General features: G+C 35.7%; 1 protein-coding gene across 1 annotated transcript; it reads right to left on the reverse strand.

Annotated features, from left to right (window-relative positions):
• Nucleotides 1–2680: 2680 nt before the first annotated feature.
• LOC132548170 (von Willebrand factor D and EGF domain-containing protein-like) lies at nt 2681–20423 on the reverse strand. Its single transcript, XM_060211992.1, has 19 exons — nt 20003–20423; nt 19051–19107; nt 18308–18561; nt 17685–17774; nt 16807–16951; nt 16400–16590; nt 16037–16113; nt 15584–15647; nt 13615–13815; nt 9792–10024; nt 8914–9049; nt 8661–8763; nt 8111–8283; nt 7715–7983; nt 6752–6857; nt 5766–5877; nt 4935–5062; nt 4521–4641; nt 2681–2856 (listed from the first exon to the last, which is right to left on the reverse strand). Exons 1-19 carry the CDS (start codon nt 20421–20423, stop codon nt 2681–2683), a joined length of 3057 nt encoding a protein of 1018 aa, XP_060067975.1.
• Nucleotides 20424–22738: the final 2315 nt, after the last annotated feature.

Below are 22738 nucleotides of genomic sequence, written 5' to 3' on the forward strand. Positions count from 1 at the left end.
AGTGACAAGATGCCTGGATCATCGTATCCTATATCTTACCTCTCCTACTACTTCCTGGCTCTCTTCGCCATCAGCACACTCATCGTCACTGCGAACATCTTTCAAATAAGGATGTATAACAAAGAGGACGAGCATGAGCCAGTTCCTACTTGGATTTGCAAATTTGCACTTGTGCATCAGGAAATAAAACGACAAAAGAATAAAACACTGGAACTAATTTATGGAATGAAAAGTACACCAAACTCTTTCCCTTAGAGAAAGATAATATGGTGGAGGGCGGTAACATCTCCAGACTTACAGAGTGTAGATTTGAAGGTGTCACGTGGACATGTGTAGCTATCGATTTAGATACAATATATTTTGTTGTCTTTCTGCTTCTCATCACTGTGTCGAACGTTACGTTTACTTTGCAGCCATATAAACTAGTTTCTTACCCTAAAATACATATTTTAGAATGGAAGAATTACTGGTGATATTGTCCTTGTCTATGTACCGTATTTTGGCATTAGCGTTTTGTTACCAAACTTTAGCGTGTGACAAATGTTATTACTTTCCTTTTTGATATCTATTTTTGTGTTTTCTGTTGCGGTGGTGTGATCATTATATATTCTTGTATCTGAAAATTTTGTAAAACTTGGAAAATTTACGTGAATAAGAACACTTTATATGAAAGGACTACACATAATATTACTTGTATCTATATTGTCAATGACCTCATTTAGCTTTGAACCTAAACCTTACTTGAAGACTTAAACATGGAGTCTTCACAAAACAGACCAAAAAAAAGTAAAATTATATGGATACGATAACAAAAGACAAGTCTGTCATCGATTAAAGCACTGTACCAAGTCTCTCAGACTGACGGAAACATAATATGCAGCTTTCAGCATAGCTAATGAGTTACCTATACTATGTTATATCATATTATACACAAACATATCAAGCGGGATGCGATAGATCACTGTCCCAAATAATCTTACTGTTAACTGGCAAAAATAACCTTTTTGGAAACTTTGATGTCTTTTCTCTACAAAAACGTCATTGATATTCCAGATCCCTATATGTGTTGCATCCGAGTAATATCGAGATTGTACCTATCGAGCATCGAGCCCTTCAATATCCATCAGCTATCTTCTCCATAGGGAAATCCAAGGACGGAGGCTGAAGCTACGGATTTCCTGTTGTTAAAATTTTGTTTATAGGAGCATTGCATTGCTGCAAAGGACGGTATCTATGTTTTCGCATTTGACAGAAGACAATGTGCTTTGAAAGACTGCTCATGTTCTTGAGTTTCAATCCAATCTGCCTATTAAAAAGCTATTTGATACTAGCATTATCATTGTTTTACATTTAGTGTATGCATTAATATCAGTTTCCTTTCAAAAGTAACATTCTCATGTTTCAGAAATTAAAATTTATCTCACACAATGTCAGTCATGATCAGATGTTTCTCTGTATGTAAGATAATATGTTATTGCAAACGGAATCCTACAGATTGTCGGTTCTTTCAGAGTTTAAGTGCTGTGTTATTCTGTGCTAGATTGTCGGTTCTTACAGAGATTAAATACTGTCACTGTGTGCTTGATTGTCGGTTTTTACAGCGATTAAGTATTGTGTCACTGTGTGCTAGATTGTTAGTTTCTATAGAGATTACATACCGTTTCGAAGTATGCTAGATCGTCGGTTCCTGAAGAGATTAGATACTGTTTCGAAGTATGCTTATAACTGTTGGTTCCAACTGAGATTATATACCGTTTCGAAGTATGTTAGATCGTCGGTTCCTGAAGAGATTAGATACTGTTTCGAAGTATGCTTAACTGTTGGTTCCAAAAGTGATTATATACCGTTTCGAAGTATGCTAGATTGTTGGTTCCTGCAGAGAATATACCGTTTCGAAGTATGCTAGCTTGTTGGTTTCTACAGAGATTATATACCGTTTCGAAGTATGCTAGATCATCGGTTCCGAATGTTACGCATACCTCACTGAGACCACATCAACGCCAGAAGATCCTCTTAGTGGAGCTGGCGGTTTCATGGGAGGAAGGGTGCGATGACGCTCATGAACAGAAAACTGCTAAATACCAAGAATTAGCAGAAGACTGCAGACAAAAGGGATGGGGCACCTGGCTGTTCCCAGAATAGGTCGGTGCCAGAGGAGTTCCCTGCAGTCATTATTGAAGTTGATACCAGGAAGTGAGACTGACAGTAGCAAGGCGTAAGGCGAAAGCTGAGAAGGCAGATAGGGCATAGTGGTGTATATGGTACAGACGAAATGAGCCAAATTGAAGATAGTGGTTGGGATCCACCTGACTACACTGTCAACAGCATCCTACAGAGCTCCATGTTGCTTAACCAAATCAGCGTTTGAGGTGACCAATAGCAGACAAATATGTAAGTTCATACTTCATTTTTATTTTTTTTTAATTCGGATTCGTTTTTTGCAAGCTACATTATTCCTACTATGAATAAATAAGGTTTCGTTAGTTCCTACAGTGATTAAATACTGTGCCACTGTATGCTAGAATTCAGATAGTTTCAAATAGATGAACAGAAAGTAAAGCTTGGTGTTACTTCATCACCTTTAGCATGCTTCCGAGAGGTGATTTTAAATAAATTGTCTTTAAACGTGATAAACAATATTTAAACAACCCTATTTCTTACGAAGAAATGTTCGTTTTATTTATTCAATAATATCGGGATAGGTTGCACAGAAGTCTATATTTTCACAGTTGGTACATAAGTTTGGTCGTGCGTCTCCACACTGACAACCTTCATTTCTGCAGCAGGCACAATCAAATCGAGTTTTATCAAATCCACACTGACATCCAGATCTTGACGCCGTGTAGTGATTTATCTCTGTAAAGGCATGTTGTTTAGAATTGACAGACATTTCTCTAATTAATTCTTTATCGTGAAAAATTAATATGATGTACAAATCCTACAACAAAACCAAACAGGATGAAATCAACCCCTTGAGCGTCACTAAACGTTTTAACTTGTGCTCTCAAATAGCCCAACGTATGACGTGGCCTAAACCGCGATGAAGACGACGGAAAAAGTGTATCGAGTCGTTTGACAACTATATCGTATCAAAAGTTTCCGTTTTAACCTTTAGTGCTGCTGATAATTTAAGGAACAGATATTTCCATATATATTAATCTTTAAACATATACTCGCATGATAATGAACCAATGAGTTTCATTTTTGAAGAATTCGATGAAACCATGGTAAATATAAATACAAGATCCCTGACAAAGAAGAATAAGTCTATGTGTTCTGGCAGGGTAAGCGTCTTATGCTTTATTGACAATACCTGTCATGTAAATCTTGGTCAACCAAAATAAGTCATGTCTCACGAACATCGAAAACGTATGACTTCATACTGCACAAGGAAATAGATTACTTCCTAATGAGATCATTATGACAACCTAAACCTTCTCCATAATATTCATCAACTTACTGCTCTCGAAACCCTCTGTTGTAAGTTTATACATTAGTTGTTCGACATCGTTGTATATCGCAAAAACTTTTGAATAGTTTATATTGTAAACTTGTTACAAACCACTTATCCTGCTAACAGCTTTTATAAAACCTCATAGGTTTAATAGAGATCAAGTCGTATGAGAATCTACACATCCAGGAAAAAATATTAAGAGGTAAGAAACTCCTTGTAATGCCATAGCTAAGAAATTCGTGTTAACAAGCCTAGCCTTTCTGTGTTCATACACCATTTTTCTTTAAAAATAAATCGCCAATCTCTTGAAAATAGACAGTAGAAGACTTTTTTCAGATATCTGTGCTATTTGTTGTGACAAATAATTTCGGTGTTCACTTTTGATAGTTAAAAACCCCAAATGCCTATAAAACAGGAGTTCTTATAACACAATCAGAAGAACAAAGATACATGTTCACGTTAATTACAGCTGAAATACCACCCTATATTAAGAAAATCATTTTTAAATGGCATTCAAGAGCTGACTAATTTTCCTATTGACTGATTTAGGTTTTGTTTCATGTCACATAGATTAACATCATTTCTGTTATGAACATAAGATTAACTTCTTAATGGCCGACAAAATGGCTCCTTTCAAGCCGGGCTTTTGCAAAATTCACAATAACTAAAGCATTGGGCATCTGTGATGGAGAATTGGCTCAGATGACTAACTGGCTCACTGAACAAACACAGAAGGAACATGTAATGCCAGGAAATCCTCCACTGGGCCTAGTTTTTCTAGACCTTTATAGTATACGTCCTTAAAACATCCTACCAGAAGCAATGCAGATCGTACATCATTCCTTTGGTGTTTTTATCATAGTCACATATTGTGCAGTATATTTTCTTTTGACAGTACATTTCATGTAGACTCTATAATGATATCATATATCACAATCTATCCGCCTAATATATTTGCAATTGTACAATCTTAATTAACAAATGAATAACATCATATTTAGTTATAGTTGAGGATTCAGTCTATATTACGTTATTCCTAAAATTGCGATTACATAACTATGAATACCTGTCAAGGTGGCGTCCGATGTCCAGCTGTGGGGGTCAGTTGATGGGGAACAGTAGGCGGTATGGTCAGAATTTTGCTCGCCAGCGGCTTTGCATTCATTTTCTATCAGACATGAGTTGCCCTAAAACAAATAAAAAGCACGTTTGATTTTTTTCTTACTTATTGTTTCCGTTTTAACATATTCAGTAAAAGATATTTCGCAACATGTGTCATAAAAGTCAAAAAAATGTAGTGAGAATATCCATAAAACAGTAGAAGTCCTTAAAAATTAAATATCCTCGACTTACAAACCAAATATTAACAGAAATTAATAATACCCTAGCATTCCTTCCTTATTCAACCTAACATTAATGTTGATTGATTGTCACCAAAGAAATACTGGAGTCTTACGATGATGCTGTTATTGGCATTTACCTTCATTGTACAGTTGCCATTGACGTCACAGACTTGACAAGCGCCATCATACACTACAAAGGGCTGTGGAGCACTATATGCTTTTCCGTCAGTTGTCACAGACACTATGAATGCATCTGCAATGCTATCTGTATCACAAATTCACAATTCATCTTCACAGTTAATAAGTACGTGTAAACGCTTTTAAAGAAAATGTAAGTGAAATAATATTTAAGTATTTGATAACCATTTTTGTCATTGCGTGACTGTCATTTCTCAACTAGTTTTCGGCGTGGATTACTCTCCCTTACACCAAAACTTAAAGTAAAATGCAAACATTACTGTACAAATGACACATGAGTCAATACCACTTCTATACATAATTATTGATAATTATAATTGTATAGAACATACAAAAACAGTATCATAGAGCTGTGTCGTCCTTTTAGGAGTTTTCGGTGATACTAGAGGAGTACAATTCGGTGACTTAGAAGAGACACAACTGGCAGTAATAAATATTAAGACAGAAGTGGGGTTACAGTTACTCCGTTATTCAACATATCTTTTATGTTTAGATACAGCAGGATTTCAAAAGCACGTAAAGTACACGTGTACATATTCTTAACCGTGATACCATTAATAATAATAGGACGAGACAGGCAGAGTTACAGCAAACATCTGGGTCTAAAGAAGAGCAGAGTTGGTACAATCCTACAATACCTTGGCATTGTGCAAAAGGCCAAACAGCTATAACTTTACAAAATGAGTCACAATACCATATTGATGTGGTGCATTTTTAAACAGATATTTCATGACAATATAATATAATGAAATTAAAACTACACTACCTACCCTTGGTGGAAACACCATTTTGTGGCAGAGAACACTCGACTTCAAGAAAACTGATGAACTTTGCCGGTGTCACAATGACAGATCCGTATGGATGGAGACCTCCATTGTGAACCTTAACGATAAAATGATACAGTAATGATATAGTGATAAATAATACAATTATACAATAATGATATAATGATAAATAATATTATACAGTAATGATACTGTGATAAATGATATAATGATACAGTAATGATATAGTGATAAATAGTATAATGATACAGTAATGATATAGTGATAAATAATACAATTATACAGTAATGATATAATGATACAGATCGTTATGCGATGTTTCCTTCCATGGGTATTTTCTATGCAGAGTCGGCCGTGTGATTTGTGATCTGTTTGACTATCTGATTAACAAATCCAACTAGTCTAATATTAAAGAAATAATTTCCTTTCGTATTATTATATTTCAGTTTGTAACCGTTTCATGGATTGGTTAAATGGCATCACGTGACAGGGAAACATCGTATTAACCTGAAGCGCGTGACTCCATAGTGACACTCCATTATATCCCGATGTAGTTGCTTTGCCATTTGCTTTAAGTAATGGCAGATTAGTAAATGAATGTTTCAAGTTAAAAGACAACGCAGTCGATATCATTTCGTAAACCCAAGCCGCACAATACAAATGCTACAGTGAACTGTTTCAGAGAATTTATCAAGGAAACTGACATTAAACTTATGACGTACAAATCCCTCAATATTACATCTTATCGAACGACATATCCAAATCGTCGCCCAGAATATACTGCTAATGTTTGTGTTTTTTAACAAATCAAATGTCGTACTACATCTCGAACGAACCTGGATAATTGATACCCACTGTTTACACCGCCTAAAAGTATTTTAGAGAAGAAGGTTCATAAAGTTTTTCTCTATCTACGAAAAACCCCCACACTGATATATAATTTATAATGTGATTCCAGGGAGTAGTATTACCTCCGCAGCTTGGTAGCGGCACTTCAGTTCTGGAACATCCATGAGATGTTGTGCTATCACCTGAACTTTCCTACAGGCCCTGTCTCTGATACTACATACCCCGTCTCTACAGTAAGAAAAATTGTACATTTGATAGATGTCTTCAAAGAAGTCTGATGAGATTATCAATCTATAATCAGTAAGTTTTGTTTACGATTTCAGCAGGGCCGGAACTCACATTGAGATACAATATCAATGTCTATATGCTTTATTCCAATAATGAACAAAAATTTTGTAAAAAGAATTGTAGATTTTCAAAATAGATACTTTGCTGACCATTCGTGTTCTTTACATTGAAAAAAAAACCACAAATACAACTTTACACAAAATCGTACTTAATGAAATATAATGTAATCAATATTAATTTGAGTTGAAAATGAATCAAGGAGCGTATCATTAAATATGTCTCTGCCATGGTGGTCCAAAATTAAACATGAAAAGTGTAATTTATTAAGAAATCAATATACATACATTTACTGTATTTGTAATTCCGTAATTAAGTGTCAAACTACACTCTACAAGTTAGAGATTGCTTGATTCCAAAAACAATTTATATTTTGACATGTTTAATTATAACAGTATTGACCTTTTTGAATACACGTCAACACATGACTAGCCACTAAATGATGAACTCTCTCTTTATTTACCGATTGCAGGACACAAAAATCACATAACACTTTGACGAAACCAATGACGAAACTATATGATATATTACATATAGGCTTTGTTTACCTGGTTTAGTCGATGTGTTATAAATAAAAATATATTGATCTCTAGCCTCGAATTAACTTCATAACTGGCAGGAGTTACCTATATAACAAGCCAAACACATTGTAACACTACATAAACAACATGTACATATTCATATGCAATGACCTTCAATTGCGAATCCAGGAGTGACATATAAAAAAAATATCCATTTACCCACGAAAATGGCTGACAACCGGGGCGACACCTACTGGGACTGAACAATCAACGCCAGTATAACCGGCTTGACAAGCACATAGACCCTCGTGACAGGTTCCACGTCTGCTACATTGGTTTGGACACATGTGAATAGTGACGTCAGTGGGTGGGATTCTCTCACGGTTGGGTCCGACGGAATAATTCGAAACATTTCGGAGGACAGCGTCTTGACATTCGACATCGAAAGAGGTCATGTGGGCAATGTTGAATTCATCTCCATCTGCAAACTGCAGTTTTAACGAATAACACTTAATTCTACAAATTAAGGTGCAATATGTATTGAATATTTTGTTTATGGTGTCAGGAACCGCTTTTGAAATGAGTGTGAATGCTTAAGTAATCAAAATAAATTACCATCATATCTTCCACACAAGCGTCAATATAATGCTGAGAAATTTCGGACGGAAGGACAGACTGACACCGCGTGTAAAGTGAAGCGCTGTGGATTGCGTTCGTACAGGCCGTTGTAGCCATTGTCTGTGTGATTCCGCTAGGGGTTGGGAATGATCTCCTCCTCGGAATGTGAACTACATAAGGAAAGGTATAAACAAGTACAGCGTCAATTATAACGTCAAGTTTTACTGAGAGAAAAAGTATATATTTGGAAAACATATTATGATTTCTAACCATTTACAACATCAGGTAATCTTAACTCATCTCAAAAAGAATAAATTGTCTCTTAAACATGATATAATTACAGACGGTAAAAGATCTTACAAAGCGATTTTAAACTCATTTCTTTTAAAGTGAAAGCTCACATAGTCGAACAATTAATTAGAATTTATAAAAAGCAATTAAGATATCAGTGCTTCATGTGTAAACACCATTGTGCTGCAATGAATGATTCACTATTTGAATTCATTATTTTGAAAAATGTATCTATTTATAATATAGATTTTCTTACCTGAATTGAAATTTCGCTTAACTGGAGTCTCAAATGGGTAGTCGAGATCACGAGGATGCGTACCGCCTTGAACATTGACCGTGGTACATTTACCATTGCAATTCTATAAAAGAACAGTGCCTTCTAATCGATAAAATGATCACATAAAAATACCTGTACAATATGCACGAGAACCAGGTGTTGTAATAAGGTTAATACATACCTGTACAATACGCACGAGAACCAGGTGTTGTGATCGAATTTTATAACCTACCTGTTTACTAGGGTTGTTGCCCTTGGCCTTTGTACAGTCAGCTCGTGAATGGTCGCATTTACAAAAGACTTCGGGACGTTCATAACGTGCGTTAAATAGTGGCAAGGAATCGAACATGCTTGTACCCGGCTTAAGACTAGAACAATAAGGGATTGGATGTCATTCGGCAATTCGGCCCGTTCCAGTACAAAAGAAAATGAATTTTTAATATTCTATGTTGTCAAATACATGAGAAATCATATATCTTAGCATATAATTATACCCTTATACATGTAGCTAAAGCAAGGCAGATTCGTGACTTAAGGATTTAAAAAAAGGTTTAGCGCTTTGTATTGTTTCTAAAGCGAGAAAGAAAAAGGCGGTTACAGAAAAGAAAAAAGATGGAGGAAAGGACAGAGAAAGAAGGTGCCTCAGTAATAATACAGATGCAGAAGTTTGCAGCCCTTTATCCCTGCATGATATAGACCAAATAGATGTATCAGCACCCAGGACCTACTGGTTATTGAGAAGAAGTCGTTTAAGATTTTAACACCTTTGTCCCTTGTGACCTTGAATGTGGATCAAGGTTATTCGTTTTAACAAACTTGGTAGCCCTTTATCCCAGCATGCAGTATCGGACCACTAGGTCCATTGGCAATTGAGAAAAAGTCGTTTGAAAATTTCAACACATTGGACCCTTGCGACCTTTAAAGAGGGTCAGGTCACTCAATGCAACAAACTTGGTAGCTCTTCATCCCATCATGCTACAGGCCAAATATCAACACCCTTGGCCTTTCGGTTATTTGAATGGAAAGTTTATGCACGGCGCACGACGACGGTCGAATTACGATGGCTATGGAAGTTTAGAAATGTGTTTAAAAAGAAAATGATGATCTCACAGCCATGAGTGGGCAAAGTCTCCGATATGGTGGGTGTCGTAAACGTGATTATCTCCTCCCTGAAGATCGTTGGCATCCACGCCATCAAATGTTCCACAAAGACCTTCTGATTTCTCCATGTCATCTGTAGGAGCCTGTAGTGACACACTCATGTGACCGTCAAGCTCGCGTCCATGGTTAACTTTAGCAACATGCGCTCCAACTGACAGACGTGCGCCAGATGCAAAGTTTAACTAAAATAAGAATGGTATACAAAAGGAGTAAGGACAATAGCTGATGTGTTAAATGGAGATGATAATGGAAACTTTCTCAGTTTTGAAGATTTCAGACATATGTACAATATAACTACTAATTTTCTCAAATACCGAGGATTAATATCATCTGTAAAAATATATTTACTCAATCATTTTCCTTTAGAGACTACAGTTATGCGACCAATCATACTGTTGCATATACAATTCTGTTTGAATAAAAATAAAGGCACAAAAGATTTCTATGATATTCTAAACAAAAACTTGAGGGAACCAACAGGTAAAAAAAAGTGGGGGGAACAGTTCGAACTTACTAATAGAGACTGGGAAACCATATACAAAATACCTTTTTTGGTGACGAAAAACACTAAACTCCATTGGTTTCAATACAGGTTAACATATCACATTCTAACAACAAATTCCTGGCTATTTAAAGCAAAACTAGTTGACAGTCCTTTGTGTAATCTGTACAATTCTGAAAGAGAATCAATAACCCATCTTCTTTGGGAATGCCAAGAAGTCCAAAATTTTTTACAAGCTCTGGAGACACTTACTGATGCATTATTTATACCTTTTTCTATCAACAAACAGTCTTTTTTGTTTGGAATAATAAACAATAGTCCCAGTTTTAGAGTGGATAATGAAATAATTTTAATTATCAAACACTATATATACAAAACTAGACGTCTGCATAATTCTTTAAACATCTGTTCTCTTGTTAAAATCATACAGGACCACTTTTCTATACAAAAATACATTTCTAACAACAAAAATGAGACATATAAGCTAAAATTCACAAATGAATGGAAAAAATGGGAAAATTTTACCAAACTTGATATATAATATCTGTGCTATATCTTCTTATTCATTAGTATACTTCTCGACAGAGCTGACTGATCATATTTTCTTATTTACCTAAATCAAGTTAAATCAACATCCCATGGTTGTGTCTGTCTGTTTGTCTGTTTTTTGTTGTTGTCTCTGCGTCTGTGCGTAAACTGTCTGTTTGTTTGTCTGTTCTTGTTGCTGTATGTTTGTTTGTCTGTTCTTGTTGCTGTCTGTCTGTTCCAGGTCTGCCCATCTGTTTTCCCCCTCCCTTTAGTGATGAGCAGTAGGTATGAGAGCAATGTATATATGTATGTATGTGAATAAATAATGTGTATGTTATAATTGTTTGTGAATATTAAGTAAAATGAGAATTTCTTCTGGATGACTGTCGTTACGAAAGATGTTGATCTGATAATGGCATTATACATGTGTGCATGAAGCTGATGACTGTTGTATGTGATAGACAATATCATAATCAAGATAATGGCAATGATTATAGTGAGGAGTGTAGGTGATAATTGAAGATAATAAAAATAGTAATTAATTTGTATGTGTGTTTGTGCAGGTCTGGGTGTGACGGTGTGTATGTGTGTGTGAGGGAGGATGTGTGTGTGTGAATGTCTCTTCTTTTTCTTTGTGTTATATTTTGCATCAAATTCAGAAAAATAAACAATTACAAAAAAAAAGTTTAACTAAAATAAAACGTGTATTTAGGTCAACTCATACGCAAAAAAATGATGATTTTTTGTTTAGATTTTGATAAATATATCACTACCTTAATTAACATGCAGAACAAAATGTTTCACAAATAATGCCACAGTGTACACCTCTTATGTACTAGACTCAACCACATCTTATCCCTAACTCCAGCCTATACGGGAAACATAATTACAAATCACGTGTTATCTGTAACTACAACCTATACGGGAATACGGTAAATACAAATCATGTGTTATATGTAACTACAGCCTATACGGGAGAACATAGATACAAATCACGTGTTATCTGTAACTACAGCCTATACGGGAGTACGTAGATACAAATCACGTGTTATCTGTAACTACAGCCTATACGGGAGTACGTAGATACAAATCACGTGTTATCTGTAACTACAGCCTTTACGGGAGTACGTAGATACAAATCACGTGTTAACTGTGTTATCTGTAACTACAGCCTATACGGGAGTACGTAGATACAAATCACGTGTTATCTGTAACTACAGCCTATACGGGAGAACATAGATACAAATCAAGTGTTAACTGTGTTATCTGTAACTACAGCCTATACGGGAGTACGTAGATACAAATCACGTGTTAACTGTGTTATCTGTAACTACAGCCTTTACGGGAGTACGTAGATACAAATCACGTGTTATCTGTAACTACAGCCTATACGGGAGAACATAGATACAAATCACGTGTTAACTGTGTTATCTGTAACTACAGCCTATACGGGAGTACGTAGATACAAATCACGTGTTCTCTGTGTTATCTGTAATTACAGCCTTTACGGTAATACGTAAATACAAATCACGTGTTATCTGTAACTACAGCCTATACGGGAGTACGTATAATACAAATCACGTGTTAACTGTGTTATCTGTAACTACAGTCTATACGGGAATACGTAAATACAAATCACGTGTTATCTGTAACTACAGCCTATACGGGAGTACGTAGATACAAATCACGTGTTATCTGTAACTACAGCCTATACGGGAGTACGTAGATACAAATCACGTGTTATCTGTAACTACAAATCACGTGTTATCTGTAACTACAGCCTATACGGGAGTACGTATAATACAAAGCACGTGTTAACTGTGTTATCTGTAACTACAGTCTATACGGGAAAACGTAAATACAAATCACGTGTTATCTGTAACTACAGCCTATACGGGAGTACGTAGATACAAATCACGTGTTATCTGTTACTACAGCCTATACGGGAGTACGTAGATACAAATCACGTGTTATCTGTAACTACAGCCTATACGGGAGTACGTAGATACAAATCACGTGTTAACGTGTTATCTGTAACTACAGCCTATACGGGAGTACGTAGATACAAATCACGTGTTATCTGTAACTACAGCCTTTACGGGAGTACGTAGATACAAATCACGTGTTAACTGTGTTATCTGTAACTACAGCCTATACCGGAATACGTAAATACAAATCACGTAATGCGCACTCTTTTTAGACGTGGTCCTTTGGACAGGTGTTGGTATTGAGAAAAGTGCGCGGTGGCGAATTGCACGATATCGCACGTGAGAAAGGTGCGACACGAGAGTCAATCGGGGTAATAAATAAGATTATAGTGTAGCATGGTCATTCGACTCTTGACGGTCAACCTGTGCAGGAATAAACTTGATTTTTATAATGATCTTTGAGGTTCATTTTCTGTAGATAGCCAAACCTTCACGACTATTACGGAGCTCCGGAAGTGACTTGCTAATTCCGTAAGTTGGAGGAATAAATGACATCGGAAGATTTCGTGAATGACTCAATATGATTAAATTTTGTTGTAACATTGCCTGAAGAAAAATAGATGACCGTCGAAAGCCACACCCTTATATAAGTGTTGCGTTTATATGATAAATGCTTTTGTTTGAACGCAGTGAATTAGAATCATAACCATGTTTATTACTGACCAGAACCAGTGCACAACAAAACAACTCTCGCAACCTTTTTCCTCGCCACTCTCTATTCTATGCAAAGGCAAACGGGTTATTTGATACTTACGAAAAAGTTTTTCCCTGATTTATCCCTGTCGATAGTCATACTATGTAGTGGTCCATTGGATAGGACCTTCACGTCTGGGGCAGCGATTTGGTTCTTTCGTTTCTCACACATATCTATAGAAACTACATCATTGTTCTCCCTTGCTGTGATTGCGCAGATACAAGGGTGAAATTTGCCACAAGACCAAGTTCTGATGTGGATCTGCGAGAGAAAATATCCTTGATGTATTAATTTCGTGTGCAATATCAAAAAATCTTTTTCAGTCTCGTAACAAGTTTAAAACAATTGAATAAGTATTTACATGATAACACTAATTTGTATATAAATGACCGTAGAGACTAAATAACTGATGTGTGTATATATTGACTTCATAAGATGATCCAACCACACAAGGACATTGTACAAGGTTGTTTTACCGCGATATATGCTACTTCCAATTCCATTTCAATCTTCTTGAGTTAGGCCCCTTTAACAAATGTTAAGTAAACGTTTCGTTTATATTGATTAGCACGATTTTTTTATAATGAGTTGAGTACAATCAAAATCGATATCACCAGAATGAATTGTTAATAACTTAAAATTGATATTGACATTATTTATATAAGTATGTTGCAAGATGTTTCTCGGTGCTTAAATAAATAATGTATGTATGCAAATATACTGGTATCTCCACCTCTGAAAAAGCCTTTTGGAGTTATTCACATGTCTCGAAATCGGCGTGATAGGAGAAATATCATGATAATTGTGAAAACTTCTCCATTCTATCAATTACAACATGTATTGATATTTTGCTAATATGCTAAACGCAGGTAACGGATAATAAGTATGACTTTCTTCTAAAAATAGATATGAACTTTGTGCATTTTATAACAATTGGGAAACAATCTAATAGCTTAAATTGATCAATCATGTTAGCCTAGGTGGGGTCTTAATGAGTGAGGACACCAGAGTCGCCCTATACTTCCTATTCACGTTCACTCGGGAAATCAAACTCATGACGTCAAGGTTACCGCTGCGCCACCGACCACCCTAATTTTTCGTAAGTCTTTCATGAACAGCGTTGAACGAAACGGCGACATTTAAAATACCGTAATGTATAGATGCTTATTACTGGTTATCATGTAATAAGACAGCTATTTATATCATAATCCCAGTTTTCATGTTAATGACTTTAGAGACTATACAGCAAATGATCTCAATACATCTTTAATAAATTAGACGATATCACCATATAAGGACATTTTACGAGGAAGACTCGCCAAAATACACGCTTATTCAATGCCCAATGCAAGGCGTTTGCTTCTTGTGTCTGGCAGCATCGGGTATGAAGTGTTTGAAAAAGACGGCATTGCGAAGTTTCTAAACGACTATGAAGTTTCAATATATGGTTCATTAAGCATGGGAGACTTGTCAGCTACTTTTTCTTGTCTGATACTTACGAAAAAGCTGTGGAATCTAAAACCTAAGACAAGTATTTGCTGTAGAAGAGAAACCTGTGTTAACTGGCAATAAATATATATAACTACATCTGTGTGACGCAGAATACGTTAAAGATCCCCACTTGAAGTTTTTATTCGACTGAAAAGACAGAATTCCATTGGTTTTCATAGGACATTATCAATTGAAATATATCAGAAATTAGAAACCTGTGCCAACTACATGTATATCTAACCACATAGAATAGGTTTAAATCTTAAGTACAATAATACATAGATCAATAAGAAAATCCAGATCATGTTCGTCTCCGCTGTTTGGACTCCTATATATACACCCGATTTCCTTATTTTTATTCCTTAATTTTCATTTAATGGTCTGTTAATTGATATGTCAGTGCATCCTACTATCTACTAGCTACGTCCATTTTCCATTACCTCGGTTTACACCAAACTAAAACCTCGCTTATCAAAAGGTCATTCTTTTACCCTTCCTTGGAAAATACGGGTTCACAGTTCAATGAATATATACGTACCTCAAATGGTCTGGTGGAACTTTTGTACATGACGAAATCTCCCACTTCATAAACATCCATTCGGCTGAAATATATGTCTATATTTAGCTGAATTATTTATCTATTACTTTCTTTTTCCTAATTTTTCATTTCCATCTAATTATTTGCCAGAAATAATCGCAAATAGTTATTAAGGAAATTGTGTTGTTTTAGTAAGTGCTGATCATACATGCCATACAAAACTTAACTTGGTGTAGATAAGACTTCATCTGAACCAAATCTGATACTGGTATAACCCATCATTATATCCACTGTTGTTCCACTGTATTTGATGGAGTTGTGCTATCCATTACATCTAATGGTCCAGGTCTACCCATTGCATTTAATTGGTTATCATTATTAATTATATTTAATGGGTTATCAAAATCTATCATATTTAATGGGGTATCATTTGCCATTTGGTGGGGTACCAACCCTCTACGGTCTATCTGTCTGAAATGTGGATCACCGGAAGCACTGCAGAGGGCATGTGGTCTGTCCTTTGATGTAACCTGAAAATATACAGCTTTCAAATAGTTTTTCAACAAGATTTTTCTCGACAACTTTCGATTTTTTTCCTTTCGTTAGAAAATTAAATGACAATGATGGGGAAATGTGAATTATATAGCAAACGTCCATGTTCACTAGTACATTTCATTGAAAATTAAAGGCACCGATAGATTTGGCCTTGGTTCAGTTTCCTAACCACGGTTCTCTGTCATATCATTCGATCATCAGCTGCGCCGATAAACACAGAATAGTGAATGCTGGTAAATGGATTTCACGACTACTATGTACCTGTATAGGATTGATGTTATAACCATTGAACATTGGATTCGTCCACGTGAGAAGAGGACGGAATGCGAGCTCGTGAATCTGGTCACCGTCCTTGACGAAGTCACGAGTGGCCGTGACCTTGATTGTGGCTTTGTAAGTGTGACTTGCGTTGTCGTATCTTAAGGGGTATGTACACGATGAAGTGGAAACGTCTGGCCAGAATATTAAAACGATAGTTACAAATGGTGCATATTTTCTAATTTTTGTCAAGGTTTTGGCATTGATACCATAATCATATTGATTCATAAATTCTAAATAATTAGAAATTCCAAAGAAAACAATTATCCGGAATGTTAAACGTTCAGGAAAACTTTGATCACAAAGACCCAGAATAACGAACTTATCCAGAAAGTGGCGCCCCTAATTACCGAATGGGTCTTTCGATGACATCATCTCGACTTGCACGTCACATGCTTGTTTATGTGGATCATTACAGGGGATGGGTACAGTAGACTCCAGGGTAACTTCCTGCTCGGTTCCTTTCTCGTCGGCGATAATAGCATTGCTGGAGGCCTAAAAACCGAAAAATTCTGAAAATATTTGTGTGTGGAATAAAAATTAATACACTGTCGAAATTAATCACACGAGTCCGAACTTCATTGTCTACCATATTCCTTTTGTTCTGGATATCAGTTATCATTTATAAACATCACCATTTAAAATAAAATCTAATGCTACATCAGTTCTCAATGGTTCAATTTTGCTGTCGAAAAGGAAAATTACTCAATGCTTAAATATGAACATCATCTTTGAGAATTATATAAGTGATTCCGTTTGAACCCGGTATCTATACTTCTACATCATATTATCACATCTTTACTCAGTGTAACATAGAATATCTTATATATTTCCTTTGTACATGTTATTGGAGGAAGTGTCTTCTTTGTCTTAAGAACTTTCATTCAAATCACTCCCCCTGAAGTTTACGAAATTAAGGAGGTTCGACCCTTTCACTATTAAATGATTTTATGCCCGGAACACAAATATGAAGTTACATCAACATGTGTGCAAACATTACTTGTGTATTACGTAGGGTCCTGTCTCCTTAAGTTGTTTCAATGACGTTAAACGGTATCAGTTCATAACCTCTAATCTGTATGATCAATGTTTGTTCACGTGGTATCAATAGTATTATTTAACGATTAACTAGCTTTACAAAATTATCTTTGTATTCATTCTCACATGCTTTAGTAAATTAACATGTTTCGGTCTGTAAGGATATTACAAGAAGATAAATGGTATATACCCTTATTCCAGCCCAAAATCCATTACTGCTGAGGGAATCGCTTTTAATACCAGGGGTTGATAAATGGTATGACGTCACATTACACTTCAGCTAAAACATAAACAAAAAATGGAATTCAGCTTGGCATCGCTCATCAACATGACTAGTCTATTTCATTGATATACAACCTTTGTCAAACGTAGTTATACTCATCACAAGAGTAGGACAGTCAAGTTGAATGGTTAGGTTGGACTCTGATGTATTGTTATCAGTGTAAAGGGATGGGTCAGTATTGTTAATGAACAAAAACATTACTGTTAGTTAAACCCTTAAATATACCACATGCATTGACGTTGTGGACCGTCAAACAATGCAGCTGGTGTTTTCCAATTCAAACAACCAACAAGGTGTTATGAATAAAGTGTTAGAAAAGGTAAAAATCATCTCCCTTTTGGTCACAGTTTAAAACGTATGGACGTTTGGGAGGAATTTTTCTGGTTCAGGCATTAACGTATTCACGAAAATTTTAATCCGTGTAAAAAATGATACACGTTTAATGTTAATTCTCTCGTTTTAGATGAATATCTCGAAAACAAATAACCCGCGAAAAGAATCGGTTATAAGGTAATAGTTCAATATCCTACTGTTTTGCCCATGTGGCCCTCCATATGTATACCATCCAGTAAAGCGTCCCTGTTGTCTCCGGTCAGTTTGGTTACCACCGGTGCGTTCGTGTTCGGATCCACGATAGTTTGTCCATCTGCCGTCCACGTCACATCAAATCCTACATCAGGCTCACCTTTCGGGTACAGAATGTGGCATGGAAACTGGACATGGTTATTCTGGTCTATGTATGGTTGGCCCAAGGTAGGGAAATTTACCATCTTAGGATAGAGGTCTTCCAAAGAAAAATGTTAAACAAGATGAAAACAATAACAACAAAAAATATCAACAGTTCAGTGTAATGTAAAATAAAACAAATAATAAAAGGAGTATATACATGATAAATTCAGTTCCACAAGTCAAATGCATATAGATGGGAATATTAGAGGCCATCCACAACCCATTGACCTCTGTATGTAATAATGTAATAGCTTTACATTTAGTAAACAGACATACGTTCCCGTCACTCAGCGCAGACTTCCTTAAAGTCCAGAAATAGATTTATACACAAGATTTACATACTTAAAGAAAGAAACTTTTGTCTTCCTAGACATTCTAGAATAAATTCATTTTATAAACTTATTAAATTTTTGTATAATTCCTGCAATTGGGTAATCTGAAATTCACAAACTAATCAAATGAGCTGGATAGGTTCACAGTAAAGGAAAATAAAATGAACTAAACCTCCAAAACTGAATGGAATATGATGTAAAATTATACATACCCGTGCATCTATTGGCACCAATATTGGTTTGTCCAATTGGACACACATGCTGGTTTCCTGTAAGAGAACACCGACATTAAATAATCATTCTTTGACTTACCATTACACAAGTGTCATAACATCCAATCAGTGATCTTGTGGTGGTGAAAAGATTTTATCAATTAGCAAAATATAATCCATCCAATTAATTTAACTGAGTACAAAAATCTACTTTCTACTATATTGTATATCACAAGTGTTTAACGACACCAGAGACCTATATTGACGCTATTTAGGTATCCGAAACACATACCACTCTCCGCAATACATCTTCAGAGAAAAAACAAAAAAAGATTTGATAAAATCATTAAACATCTATAAACCCAATATAACTATATAAATTAAATAATTTTCTGTTTAGGTACCTGCACAATGAGATAGTTAGCTCAGTAAAGTTTACTATTGAATGTTTAGGTACCTGCACAATGAGATAGTTAACTCAGTAAAGTTTACTAGTGAATGTTTAGGTACCTACACAATGAGATAGTTAACTCAGTAAAGTTTACTAGTGAATGTTTAGGTACCTGCACAATGAGATAGTTAACTCAGTAAAGTTTACTAGTGAATGTTTAGGTACCTGCACAATGAGATAGTTAACTCAGTAAAGTTTACTAGTGAATGTTTAGGTACCTGCACAATGAGATAGTTAACTCAGTAAAGTTTACTAGTGAATGTTTAGGTACCTACACAATGAGATAGTTAACTCAGTAAAGTTTACTAGTGAATGTTTAGGTACCTTCACAATGAGAAATTCAACTTAGCAAAGATTAGTACTGTACGTTTATGTACATGCAAAATGAGACTTGTAATTTGGAAAAGTTTAGTATCGAATATTTAGGTACCTACACAATGAGATAGTAACCATATTTTTTATGTTTATGTACCTGTACAATAAAACAGTCATCATATTTACCTGCACAATAAGCCATAAAACAGGCCGGTGTCCTGGTAAGATGGTAAACGTTGAAGCCGCCACAGTTCTTAACCTGGATCGGGAGGGAGTGATGACAGCACGAAGTTCCGCCGTAAGCAGCTGCGCTAGTAGCCTGTCCGAAATTGATACAAGCTTTTCCATTAACAATACCGTCGGCTGCAGTGGGCAGGCTACCGTCGTACCAAATAGGAGCGTTAGTGCCGCAGTGATACGACGGGACACATGATGTTGGCATATCTCCATTGCTAAACCTGTACCAGGCGGGTATCAGAGCACGGTCACAAATAAGTCTATCCGTTCCTTCCGGGATAAACGCCACACTCCGATGAGGCTCAGAAATATCCCGGTATGTTGTACATGGGTCCTGTGTGGCCGTAGCTGGGATAGAGTGAAATTGCATTGTAACTTAAATTTTACTTATACGTTTTGTCCGAATTATTCTAAAATGTACAAAAGTTGTGTGGTTTTATTCTTTTATGCTAACTTCAAAAGTTCTTTTTAATTTCAGGTGTTTATTTGTCTAAAAGTTAGGAAAATATGTAGAAGTTTATAATGATTTAAAAAGCAAGCATTGATGTATCATTAGATATATCGGCTAAGCGTTTGAATGTTATACTATATACAACAACAACAAATCATCTTTATACTATTCCGTAGAACAAATGACGATAAAGTTTATCTAAATGTACCTTTACTAATTTGAGAACTTGTTCACGACTTTATCTTTTAAAAAATTTCGAATCATAACTACCAAATAAGTCATTAACCTGGTTTATAATCTACCCATTAGCTCAGACATCAAGTTTACCATTAACCTGGTTTCTGATTCATCCATCAGTTCAGACATCAAGTTTACCATTAACCTGGTTACTGATTCATCCATCAGTTCAGACATCAAGTTTACCATTAACCTGGTTTCTGATTCATCCATCAGTTCAGACATCAAGTTTACCATTAACCTGGTTTCTGATTCATCCATCAGGTCAGTCATCAAGTTTACCATTAACCTGGTTTCTGATTCATCCATCAGCTCAGTCATCAAGTTTACCATTAACCTGGTTTATAATCTACCCATTAGCTCAGACATCAAGTTTACCATTAACCTGGTTTCTGATTCATCCATCAGTTCAGACATCAAGTTTACCATTAACCTGGTTTCTGATTCATCCATCAGGTCAGTCATCAAGTTTACCATTAACCTGGTTTCTGATTCAACCATCAGCTCAGACATCAAGTTTACCATTAACCTGGTTTATAATCTACCCATTAGCTCAGACATCAAGTTTACCATTAACCTGGTTTCTGATTCATCCATCAGCTCAGTCATCAAGTTTACCATTAACCTGGTTTATAATCTACCCATTAGCTCAGACATCAAGTTTACCATTAACCTGGTTTCTGATTCATCCATCAGCTCAGTCATCAAGTTTACCATTAACCTGGTTTCTAATTTAACCATCAGCTCAGTCATCAAGTTTACCATTAACCTGGTTTCTGATTCATCCATCAGGTCAGTCATCAAGTTTACCATTAACCTGGTTTATAATCTACCCATTAGCTCAGACATCAAGTTTACCATTAACCTGGTTTCTGATTCATCCATCAGTTCAGTCATCAAGTTTACCATTAACCTGGTTTCTAATTTAACCATCAGGTCAGTCATCAAGTTTACCATTTACCTGGTTTCTGATTCATCCATCAGCTCAGTCATCAAGTTTACCATTAACCTGGTTTCTAATTTAACCATCAGCTCAGTCATCAAGTTTACCATTAACCTGGTTTCTGATTCATCCATCAGGTCAGTCATCAAGTTTACCATTAACCTGGTTTATAATCTAACCATTAGCTCAGACATCAAGTTTACCATTAACCTGGTTTCTGATTCATCCATCATTCAGTCATCAAGTTTACCATTAACCTGGTTTCTAATTTAACCATCAGGTCAGTCATCAAGTTTACCATTTACCTGGTTTTAACCATGTCAGTTTACCTGGTTTATAATCTACCCATTAGCTCAGACATCAAGTTTACCATTAACCTGGTTTCTGATTCATCCATCAGTTCAGACATCAAGTTTACCATTAACCTGGTTTCTGATTCATCCATCAGTTCAGTCATCAAGTTTACCATTAACCTGGTTTCTGATTCATCTATCAGCTCAGACATCAAATTGGCCATTTATATCAACCATCAAAATAACCATTCTACGATATTCTAATTTAATCAGTATTTTAACCATTTTACAATTTGCTCCACCGATTTCACCATTAGTTAATAATTTACATGTCAATTTGCTTTTATTTAAGGGTTTTATTACCGTCCTTTTTCATGTACCTAAGTTATTAGGGAAACTACATCTTTTACATAACCCATACCAAGTGAAATACGTAACTAGGTCGCTGTAAATACACTCCGATGCAGGTACAAAAAATGAAAATCGTAATATTTACATTGGACACAGTAATGAAATATGAAACACTACAAAATACCTCATACACATATTTAAAACTGCGGATAGGTCAGTGAACGGCCATATTTTACCGGAAGATATAGGTGGCGCCTCTTAAGTGTCATTGACGACGCCGTGATAACATAACAGTTCCAATGGGAAATGGTGAAGCTGATGTTTTTATTTACTATTTACAAATTTAGATCTCGTATGTTTTGTGATATAAGCAATCGTCGCGCATTTATAGCGGTATAAAAGTACTCATA

The sequence above is a fragment of the Ylistrum balloti genome, unplaced genomic scaffold, assembly GCF_031769215.1.
Source record: "Ylistrum balloti isolate Yb309-2 unplaced genomic scaffold, AGI_CSIRO_Ybal_v1 Utg370006, whole genome shotgun sequence".
In the NCBI taxonomy this organism is placed as follows: Eukaryota; Metazoa; Mollusca; class Bivalvia; order Pectinida; family Pectinidae; genus Ylistrum; species Ylistrum balloti.

Coding starts and splice junctions, on each gene's coding strand:
- LOC132548170 (XM_060211992.1), bottom strand. CDS start 20,423: ATGCAATTTCACTCTATCCCAGCTACGGCCACACAGGACCCATGTACA. Junction 19,108..20,002: donor TTTTATGGCTTATTGTGCAG/GTAAATATGATG, acceptor GTTCTCTTACAG/GAAACCAGCATGTGTGTCCA. Junction 2,857..4,520: donor ATCGGACGCCACCTTGACAG/GTATTCATAGTT, acceptor ATGCCTTTACAG/AGATAAATCACTACACGGCG.